The sequence below is a fragment of the Uloborus diversus genome, chromosome 3 (genome assembly GCF_026930045.1).
Source record: "Uloborus diversus isolate 005 chromosome 3, Udiv.v.3.1, whole genome shotgun sequence".
In the NCBI taxonomy this organism is placed as follows: Eukaryota; Metazoa; Arthropoda; class Arachnida; order Araneae; family Uloboridae; genus Uloborus; species Uloborus diversus.
Genome location: NC_072733.1, coordinates 32,224,451 through 32,236,494, shown reverse-complemented (window position 1 = coordinate 32,236,494; position 12,044 = coordinate 32,224,451). Strand labels below are relative to the sequence as shown.

Here is a 12,044-nt window from a genome sequence, read left to right as displayed (position 1 = left end):
AATGAAAAAAAATTTAAAAACTTGTTTTTTTAAACTCTTCTTTCAGAACGTTTTCAAAATGGAGCTATCCCTTTCTTGTGCACAGTGTACTTCAACTAGACGAAATGCTTCTAAGGTGCAAAACATTCAACGGGCGAATGGGTTAGCATACGGCAAAGTTTTCCACGGTGCGTATATAAATCTTTATGAAAAAGCAGAAATAGGTTAACTATTGTAAAGTCAGTAAATCACCCCTGCATTATTTATTTATTTATTTTTTCACAATGATTAGGAACTTCCGGTTACTTTTCCATAAGTTTGAAGTGCAGTTCAGTATGTGCGTTACAATAATAAGTCAAACAGTGCTGTCCGTGTACTTAAAATTCCGTCGAAGATTAAGAAACATTGATCGGGACAAGTGGGGGTAGGAGAGGAAGGGGGTCCTCTCCCACCCCCTTCTCTCCCAGATTCAAACACTTAGAAGAAAACCGTATCAATTTCCATGAAAAGCTTTGTTTTTGACTATTTTTTTGGTAAATGATTCATGTCTGGTGCTACCAATCTTCGTTATATATTTTAGTGTTATGTTTCCTAAAAGCTAGCGGTTACAGACGCAATTCTTAGTTTAAAGCAAATAAATGTATCTAAACATCTTTCTGTTAAAATTAAAACTTTTATCCAACTAGTGCTTTTAGACTTTCTGTAATTTATTTCATAAATCATAATAGTTTATATTTTACTGGAGCTTTCTTTAATTAGAATAGTTGAATTAGTAATGAATGTAGTTCAATCAACTAATTGAAAGTTCAAAATTTCGAAAGCCATCGTGATAAAATGCTAAATAAATAAATACATATAAACAAAATGGTGTTTCTGCATAATTTTCCTTTCTTATTGAGAACGTACTACATTAAAATGTATCATATCTTTCTAATAAGCAAAACGGAAGTAGTTTCCGGGTTCACGAACGACGATGATATTTATAACGGAAAATAATGAGTAAACATTTGAAATAACTCATATTTAAAATGACAAATATATAATAAGCAAATAAAAGTGAAATAATTAACGAAATTCAAATCCAGAGTAAATTCATAAAAGTTTTACTTTTAGTAAACCAATATTACGATACATTAGATTGATGACATTTATAGGAACTTAAATAAATTTCTGATCATCAGTATTTTTTTTAATGCACGAATAACAAAATGACCATTTCCTTAACATAGTTTAAATATTATTTATAGTAAAATTATTTTTCTATCCATTTTTTTTCTTATCCAATCTCAATTTTAATATTTTTAAGACCATAACTACCGAAAATTAACGATTCTTTGTTTAAATTCTTTCAAACGTTTGGTTATAAATTCTAGAATAGCAAAACACATTATTTAATTATATTTTAAAATAATCTTACGGGTACGGTGTTGTTAATAAAAGCAGTTAATTCTCTTTGCTGGGAACATGCAAACTATAACTGGAAAAATAAAACGTTGCTGCTCTAAACTATGATTTTTATTTCTCATTCTTTGATCAATATTGTTTCTTATTTTCTAACATTGAAAGTCAGAATTACTATATGGTTAGCTAAATCGTGCAAAAAAATAAATAAATAAATAAATAAAATAAATAAATAAAAAAGAAAATTTAAAAAAAAAAAGAAAAAAAATCAATAGAGAAAAAAAAAAGATTGTCTAATTATTTAGTCATTAAAGAGTACCACAGAAACAAATATATTCAACATCGTCATGAGATAATTTCTTTTTCACTTTTCAATTAAGATTTGCTAAGTCTTAGAGAGCCTGCAGTAGCATAAACTTTTGTGCTCCAAGATGTAGTATTCGTAAATAAAACGTGATCTCATTTAAGTTGGTCCATTGAGGGAATATCCAGATTCCCCCCCTTACACAACCGCCAACACATTACTTCCCCGACCCCACAAATTTCCATTGTTGGGGAACAAAAACATGGGAAAATGTCTCCCCACCATGATATAATATTCCCCTGAGTGTAGAAATGTCCTTTTTACAGGTAGAGGATTTTCATGCTTGCGAAGTGATTTGTTGCATTTTCCAGGCATGATTGGATTTCATTGACAGATAATTTTACAAAAATGGTTTTAGTGTACTTGAAGTAATATGCTCTACTCTTGGTATAATTTTCCGCAAAAGGATTTTAAAAAAGAAAAAATCCCAAACGTATGCGAAATAACATCTTAAACGTTTAACTTTTAGTTTTGTTATTATCAGCAATTACATTACAATAATGTTTTTTTTTTTTTTTTTAATTGTAAACGAAAATATCATTTCCGAAATATTTCGAAATTAAAAAAAAGGCATAAAAGAAAGTCAAAAGACTTTAAAACCGATTTTTCCGTACAATGCATGTATGCATTTTTTTTTTTTTTTGTTAGTGACTGTTTTGTGAAGAATATAATAATTTGTTCACCTTCACAATTCTGTTACAACTATCCTGAGATTACAAGAACGTCAGAGTTTCGTTAACTCAAATGTTAACAACTTCATAGATGTTTTCGACTTAAAACAGCCGCAATTGAAGCTTACCTTTGCATTTTATGCTCTCAAAAAAAAAAAAAAAAAAAACATATACTTAGTGGATAATAGTAGAGCGATTTGATTGATATTGATTGAAATAAAACAGTCAAGGGGTCAACTAGTATAGTCCCGACGCCTGTTACAAAAACCACTTTAGATACTTCCGGAAAGAGGAATGGATACTATAAATGGTTTACTTGACATAGATAATTTCATTTGATTTTTATTCCAAATTCCCAGCATTTTGTGTAAGTTAAATGCAAATTTAATTTTGAACTGTTCATGTACGGCAGCTTAAAAGAAGCTTAAATAGCAATTATGTGTAAATTATTTCTGTGATTTAATTCAGTATGTATTTTGGCTTAATTTTAGTTAATCTGAGAACCAAAACTAGCTGGATATAACACTTATATTAAATGTGTTGAATATTCCATAATAATAATCATGCAAGCGGAGGTAACTTTGAACCTGCGATGATGATATTATAGCAAATAAACTTTTTTTTTTTACTTGTTGAAATAGTGCGCCACATTTCTGCTTTGCTACAGGCTGGGGTAGGAACGACTAAGTCAACACAAAATCCTTCCTAACCTCGAAGGTGCAATTTTTGAACAAGGGAAAAAAACTAACGTGTGACAATGTCATCCATTTAAAAGTTACCTCGACAAACAGTACCTTTTTTACGGGTTGTTTTATAAGTTACTGAATTGCGTTTAAATGCTTTTATATTATGTTTAACGGTACACTTTGAGTACCGTCCGAACTCTCCTCGAAAGCAGAACCGGAATGATATACGACAGAACCTCATATTATACCGGTCCTGAGTTAAAGCTCTTACGAATTTTTAGTGAAATGTGTATCATTCATGTTAAGGATTAATTGTGTTTATAATTTATCAGTAGCATTTGCATGAAAAGAAATCCAGTTCCTTTTTTCTATTCGAATATGAATTATTAGATTTTTTTCAGTTGATACGAACTGACTTTTTAACACCATTATTATGCACGCTGAATAATTCTCTTCAGAAAGAGCAAAGATTAGTTATTATCTTTTCCCAATGCATTTGGAATGTATATTGTTTAAACTTAAATGAAATTACAATGCAGAAAGTTCTGTGCTTGCCTCTATGAAATAACCATTTCAAATAAGTTAACTTTATTAAATTAATCCGACAGTCGCATTGACTTGGTTTTGGTTAATCCATACTTTATGATTTACCTTAAACAATCATGTATTGTTTAGCCCTTAGAGCAGGAATTAAAATGGAGAGAGCAAGTCCAATCATTGGCTTAGTAAAAGCTGACCCAAAGATCCCAAGTCACGTGACTCAGCAACGACGAATGGTTGGCACGTTTTGCGTGAAACAAGCGAAAGAAACCTGATTTCTTCCAATGCTTTGCTTTAAAATCTGTCACGTGACTTGAGGTCTTGGCTTCACGTATGAAAGTCTTCACTCCCTCCATTTTACCTCTTTTAAATGGTTTAGTCACAATTTTCCGGCATCAAATCGCTCATGCTTAGCTGTCAGGTCTGATTTTTTTTTCTAATATGTAACACGTTTATATGGTAATTTTTTTAAAAAAACTAAAATAAAATAAATAATTTATTTTAAATTTTAAAACAATTTTTTTGCAGTAGCAAGTAGAATGGCATTTTTTGCACTCAAATATTTCTTATTAACCTTATGAATTTTACAGGCTGAAAGCTTTCTTTCTTCATAAATGTTCTTAAAGGTAAAATGTTAAAACTAAAAGACGTGGTCAATGTTAGTTAGATAACCTTTTTTTGCTTCAGAAATGTTCTTAACGGTAAAACGTTCGAGCACATTTTGAACCTCCTTCTGCATTGAATCTCTCTAAGCCTCAGATATTTAAACGCGGGGAGCACGCTGACTGCTGAAAAAACAGTAGACATTGCTCAGCAGCATTGAAATCCTGCGATGATTCAGGATGGTTAGGTCTGCAAGCTCAGTTCCACCTGCAAGCGTGATGAGATGGAAAATCAAGATTGCTATTATGACGTGAAATTTATTGCTAGTAATCACATCACCTTAAGAGTATTTTGCTGCCTATCTTTCTAATTACTTAGATAATAGCTAAATTCCGAAAGAAAAAGGAGGTAATAATGTCTGCTTTATAGGCATGCGATCGACATCCTCGGGTGCCGGCAAAATTCAAAACCTTTTTATTTATTTATATATTTTTTAAGATGCTTCAAGACAAATATTGCTTATGAATTGAGTATCAAATAATATAAACTTTTGTAAGCATTGCTAACAATATTTCTAACTAGTTACTATCTCTCTTAAATACGGCAATATATCTTAATTATTACAAGTTATCCCAATGAATGCATGAATAGCATGATATATCAATAGCCATCGTCATGCTACATTTTTTTTTTTAACGTTTAAGGCCAATTATTTGACAACTACTCTTTTGATAACAAAGTTCCGGCATAGTTTCCAAAGCCCACTCCTTTTCTATAACAAAGGAATTTAATTTATTTAAGGATGGAGCATAAGAAAGGAACTAAATTCTTACATTACTCAACAAAAATGAAGATAAACTATTATGGGGATTTATTTAACTGGGCAAGAAAATAAACTTCCCAAAACCAGTCTTCAAGTTGACAGTCGATTGCGTAACAGCTAATAATTTCAATATGTTGCTGAATAGGCTTACTTAATTAAAACAGACTCAAATCTGAACATAACATAAAAAGAACCAAATGATGGCATAGCTTATTTGAAACTTAGCGTAATGTAAAGAGTGAATGAAAATACTCCTCAAATAAAACCGCTTTTATTCATCTCATTATTAAACAAACAGGGGTATGACTTTTTTGATGATGATCCAAACTTTCTTTGTTTATTTCGCTTTCAGTTTTATCTAAACAATGAATAACCTAGTGAAAAAATGAATATTTTCAAGCATTTTATAGTAACGTTAAATGATATTTGTTATCTTTAGGGCTATATTTTCAAGAGCTTATTTGCTGCTGTTAACCTGTCCTGTGGTTTAAATTGGACCGAATGTGGTAAGGTGGTCCAGACAGCCTCGCAATTTCAATGCAGTTGTCGTCATAGAGGTCTGTGTGTGTTGCTTGTAAGAAATGTAAGAAAACTTATATTTGGGGGGGGGGGAGCTAAAGTTAAGAACAGGGCGGAACTCTGCTTCATGTATGTATCATATGAAGGTATTAGAGCACATGTTGGACTGTTTTTTTTTTTTCCTGGAACAGCACGTTATTCAGAATTTGATGAATTTATTGTTTGCACACAAAATTACCTGAATTTAGTGAGAAGGTTACCGATACATTTTGAGTTAAACCATGATCGAGTTCATGTAAAAACGTTTGATTCCAATGCCGAGCTTTAAAATGGTTCGTATTTGCTTTTTTTATTTGGTTAACTTTAGAATAAGATATTATTGTACGACAGCGTAGTTTATGTTTAAAAGTACATTTAATTGAATGAAAGACGGGCAGATGTCATGCATTTAAACAATGAAAGCAGCAGCATAATACGAAGTAATATTGAAGAGTGAGACTGAATAAAAGTTAGAAAGTAAAGGGAAAGTTTGTTAGCTTAACGGATTGAGAAACAATCTTGGTGTCTTCAAGTGATGCAAAAAATAGAAATTGCGCAATAAGTTTTGAAACTAGCCCTCTCGAGCTATTTACACTATCAATCTTTCGTTCTGTTTGGGTACTTTGATGTGGAAACCTTCAAAAGCAATTTACTTACCTAAAGATGCTTCTTGCGCGGAGGAATTGGCATGAGCCCAAGGAAACCATGGAGTGGGTTTCCGGCTTAAATGTCCGGCTACAGGACCTACCGGTAGGAAGGCGGGAGGTCGCAAGACCGGCAACTGAGTGTCCAGGTAAAGCCGTGTGACCGGAGTTTGCGTTTGTAGTGGTGCATCTTCATAGAGAGGGGATCGCCTTTTGGGATCACTCCGACTTAAGATGCTAACTATTGAGAAAGGGTTCCTGGCGACGCATGGCGTCGACTGTGGAGATGAAGAAGTCTGTAGGGAACTATCTGTAGAAGGCGTTGGAGAAATTTTACCCCTCGATAAGTCCTTCGACATTGCAAATGTTCCTAATGCGCGCACAAACTTTCCGACAGCATGGTACAGGAATGCGGCGAAGAAGTCTGTTTTTCAGTGTCAACAAACGGATAATTGCTACAATTCACTCAGTTTTCTACTGACTAATCGGTGCACGTTCGGGTTAGGTCGGAACAGAATATCGAACATCATCGCAAAGCCATCTTTGTGCAGGTGTATTCTATCTGAGTGAGGGCTTACTTGTCAACGTTCCGAGGCGATTGGTCGGATCTCGGAAGTAGCCACGAGTTGCATTGGTCGAAAGCGGCTACAACCCGCCCACTAGAGAAGGTGATTGGAAAACAGTGCCTCTGACGTCATCGCTCCTGCAGGTAGCGGAAAGAGAGCGCCGATTCTCTCAAACGCCACTTCTCAACACGCGGAATCCCAAAGCAGCGATTCGTAGCTACGGCCGCTTATTCAATCATGCATTATGTCTACAGCATAGAATTATTCCCCCAAAAGATCGTTTTTTTTTCTCCTACCCCCGACACTGCTGCTGTGTTTCGTCACTTGTTTGGACGCGGGAAATTTTTTTTCGCCACTTTCAGACGAAGCAATAAAATCAAAATACAGTATCGGATATTAGAAATATGCAGCGATGTGCACCGAGTTTTCGAGTTTGCACCGTTATAATATTAATTGACTTAAGTATTTTGCATATCGAAAAGCATTAAAACGCTTTCCTCTTTCGTCTAGTGCATCAACTGGCACAGTCATAAGAAGTTTTTGTTAGAAATGCTGACCCTATTAACAAGCTGAAATAATTTTCTCTTTGCTTTTGTAGTAGCAATTATTTTTCTAAAAACTATTTATATTTCGAATTTTTTTCTGCAGAACTTCAAGATTCAAAGCTGTTAATTTATCACTATTCGTACCTCTGTTTTTTCGCCTTTCTTCACTAAAATAAAAATCAATTAATTATCCTTGCAAAGCTTTTTGTTTAGTTTTACAGAAAACCCCATGTACTAATACGCGCGTCAGAGTCAACCCTTTATAACTTCTTTAACTCTTTTTATCTGTGTAATATGTTGAAATTTATAAGATACCTTTTATTTTACCAGATACCTACTGTAACTTGAATTGCGTCGTGTAGAAATTCGTTTCAAATTGATGTCATTTATGTAGAAGCAAAACTCTCACTATGGCAATTTTAACAGATTGGTAAAAATAACAATTTTCAAAGTTAGGCTTTATGCCTACTAAATCCGGAATAAGGCTCAAAAATGTTTCATTCTCTAAGAAAATATTATTTTTTTTTTGCGTGCAACTGGGAAAAAGTACTAAATCCTGTTAAACAAATCTGCATAAGGATCGTTGAAAAAAATAATTCAATGTTGTTGTTGTTACTTCAGCGGAATATATTATATTTTAGTGTATAATTTCGGACGTTTTAAATTATTTTTCCTTTCCGAATTATCATTTATTTTCTTTTTTCCCAATTATTACACTATAAATAAATGACGCTTCAAAACTGTATCTAAATCTCACTTTCCAAACACTGTAAAAAAATTCCGAAACGTTACTGAGTATTTCCGTGTAACTTGTCAGGATTTCAATGGTTTTTTATCCACTTTCTGAAGAAATCAAGCATCATTGTCAACCAGTTTCCTGAATTGCTACAAGTTGCACGAATGCACACTTCTCACTGTTTTGAAAAATATTTTCAACTCCCAGTTTAGAGATTAACTTAGCTTATTTATAAAGTGAATCGGCTTTATTTCAATTACGGCTCGTCCATGCTGATTAAGCTCCCAGAGGGAGCGAATAAGTATGAACTACGCTGCTTTGCAAGAATTGCCGGCAAGTAAAATTATCCATACTTGCTGGCAGTTCTGGCTTAGTTTTGGCCATGTTTGCAATACTGCTTATGGAACTTTCTTAATAAATCAGGAAGGAACCAAGCTAATATGTTATACCTTCCAACGTTTACTCTTTAGTTCCAGAGACACGACTGACTTTAAACGGGAAGATTTCTGATTTTTCAGGAGGCTTCCGAGATAATTTCCGGAAGGTTACTGAATATTAGCGGAAAACGTTCCTGGTTTTTGCAAGGTATGTTACTGGCAGAAATTTGCCACATCAGCTGCCCATTAGTCTCAAGGAAAGATTCTGAATTGTTTTTACAGTGTATAGTTATAATCAATATAGTTACATCTTGAAACATTTTGCAATAATAATAGAATGTTGAAACAAAAAATAGCTTTTCAACGTATAATTTTTAAATCTGTTTGAAAATTAAGAGTCTAAGACCACTTGTACCCACGCTAATTTATTGGAATCCTCCCCCCCCCCCTAAACTAGTTCTCCAACTTAGTGTTGGGATACTCACCTGATTTTATGCATTTTTGCTGATTAAAAGTGAAAAAAAAATCCTTCACATTTACATATTTGAAAGCATCTTTGAAGTAGATAATATAATTAATGTTTATAAATATATACAGGGTGTTCTAAAAGTCCTTGCCACATTTTAAAAATTCATAGCAAAGCAACAAGCTGTGGGTAAGAATATATCGTCGTTCAGAGCAACACTAAAACATCTTCAAAAAAACAAAAATGAGTTTATGATCTTGTTCATATTACCAAATGTGCCTTTATTTAGTGGAGTGTTCGAACATATTTTATATATACAAATCTTTTGTGTGCAAAGCATAACTTTGTATTGAAGAAGTTCCAAAACTCATCTTAGCTTAGGGCAACACCAGGTTAAATCAGATATCTTTCTGTTTTACTAAAATACGAGCACCAAAATGTCAAATTTGCTAATGTTGCTCTAACATATTATAGAACGATAACTTTAGTTTCTCTTTTTCATGATTTTATAGTTTTTCTGCAGCAAACAGGTAATAATTTTATTTTCAACTGCAAAATGCTCTTAAAAGCTGTTCGAAGTTTTTCAGTGTTGTTCCTCTGTTAGGCATGGTAGTATGTTAATGCCGATCTGCAGTAGAAAAATTCTATTTGATTGAAATGTGGTAAGACCGCCTATATTGAATCCCTAAGAACAAGAGGCCCGTGTCGCTAAATGTGAAACAAAACAGAAATGAAAAATAGGGCATCTGAAGCCAAATTTAATTAGGAACCGCCGTAGGTACATTTTCTGTAAATATGACCATAATTTTTTAAAAATATATTTTTGTCAAATTTGCAAAAGTCCAATTCAGGAATATATGCGCCTATATTGAACCATGCACGTCCTAAATTGGACCGTAACAGTAAATGATATAATAACTTGCATTTGAACTATACAGTCTTTTTACAGGATTTACAATAGAATTTCCTTTGCTTTGGACTAACTTGGCGCAGTGTTGATGAACTCACTGATGACATTTCATACACTAAATCATGCTTTGCACTTCTTCTCTATGGCAAATATTGCAATACCAGTTGTTTTATGCGGTTTTTTGCTTCTTCTTTTGTGACTTTTTCTGTTTTGTGTCTTTTTTTCTGTGGCTATGACGTTAGAACCTTTGCCGAAGTAGGTTTCCTTCTGCCTTCCATTTTTTATGCAAAGGTGATATGTGTGCCACACTAACAAAATCATCAATCAAACCGACGATCATAACTTGATGAGAACTAATCACTGATTCCTCGGAACTTGTATTAATTTTATCCGTACGCTGTTCTTGTGCATCTTTAAGAGCTGACACCGAACATGTAGCATGTTTACTTTGATAGTCTCATCTGGACTACACACTTAGTCTGGATAGTCTCATCTGGACTCGGTTGCAGCAAAGTCGCTGTCACTAAACACAACAGTACTATAACAGGTCAAACTCCTGTTCTAGAGGATCCATTCACAGAATATTGGCCACGCTTGCAGTTTGTCCATAAGAGTCACCTTCCAGTTCTCTTATTTTATATTGGGTAATGAACATCATTGGATGTTCTCGCATCCACGTATCACAGGTTCAATTGAAATATGTGGACAGAGGTTCGAAAAAGGTCACGTCTAAGGGCTATAAACGATGCTGAGAGTGTGCTGGAAGTTATTACACCGTTATCGTTAGCCAAGTTACTGCATAACCCCATATCATCATTCCTACAAACTGCTAAGGCTCTTTCCATAACTTTTCCAGCCTAATACCACATTTCACGTTTTATACATCTTCTAAAACTAAGAGTGAATGATAGAAATTAACGCAGCTTGTAATTAATTAAGAAATCAGCTAATAATAAGTTTAACGAGCACAAATTTAAGTCAAATTAAAAAAAAAAGGAATTTTAGCAAACAAAACTGAAGTTGAAGTTTCAGGCTAAAAATAAAAGAAGGAAATAAATCTATTTTATGAGGATGAAGCTTCTAAGCAACTTACTTAATAAAAAATCGTGTGAATGCTTTAATAAGCCTTAACTTATATTTTAAGTAATCTTAAATGCGTATTTAAATGTCACCACTAAATTATTTTCTATAAAAAATTAAAAAGTTTGTTTGAATTTCGTGTTTTTAAACTGGATTTATCGGTCCTTGTAAATAATAAAATGACTAGTCAACAAGTAATGTGAACAAGCACAAATTTCAGTCAAATTGAAAAACTAAATTTAACAAAACTTATTGTACAAGCAACCAGTTTTATGGCAGCTTCAAGAAAGTGTGCTTGAAAAAAAACAAAGAGTCAAAATGAATTTCCTGAATTAGTGTTAAAATGTGCTCAAAATAATCCTAACTACGTTATTAAGTTAAACTAATCACTTATTTCATAACGTGATGAGAAAAAGGCGTGCTTAGTTACATATTCTTAAATTGGACCACCGGTCATATATAGGAAAATATTTTCGGTCCAATAAAGGAAAATACGCCATTTTTTACTCTTTTATTTATGCCTTGTCAATAAGTTTCCCAATCGTGCATGTAAATACATTCCTGTAATCCCCATTAAATACTGTTTATAATACTATAAAAGTAATTTTCTCGGTTCATAAATTTTAATATTATCCTACTAGGTACAAGTTCTCAAAATAAGATCGAACACGTTTTTAACACAAATCACATCGTAACTCAAGCTATATAGATCGAAATATGACGAAACTTCATCCTCAAAGGTTTCAGACACAAATCTTTGTATTTCCACTGGCAGAGTGTAGCACAAAACTTTACGCTAGACTTGAAGCCCCCGGTCCAATTTAAGCAGTGGTCCAATATAGACGATTTTCCCCTACTGTCACAATTTTAAGCAAAGTATAGTTGAAGCTTAATTGCTATCTACAAATTATTGTTACGTTCTGAAAATTGGAGTGAAAAAAATTTGCAGTTGGGGTGACACCATTATCAAAAGGTAAATATGTAGTTCACTTATAGCATTATTACAGAGTTCTATACTGCCGTGGGAAGGTAAAAAGCAGTGTATGCAAATTTTTAATTGTTTTTTTTTTCATATTTGTCATCTATTGTACTTTA

General features: G+C 33.2%; 1 protein-coding gene across 1 annotated transcript in view; it reads right to left on the bottom strand.

The window, feature by feature from the left end:
• The window catches only part of LOC129218323 (homeobox protein HMX3-like), a 106,949-nt gene extending 100,321 nt beyond the window's left edge, over positions 1–6,628 (bottom strand). The window contains exon 1 of the mRNA XM_054852558.1: positions 6,283–6,628. Within this exon, the coding sequence (XP_054708533.1) occupies positions 6,283–6,628 (346 nt within the window). The remainder of the gene's footprint in view (positions 1–6,282) is intronic.
• Between the last annotated feature and the right edge of the window lie 5,416 nt (positions 6,629–12,044).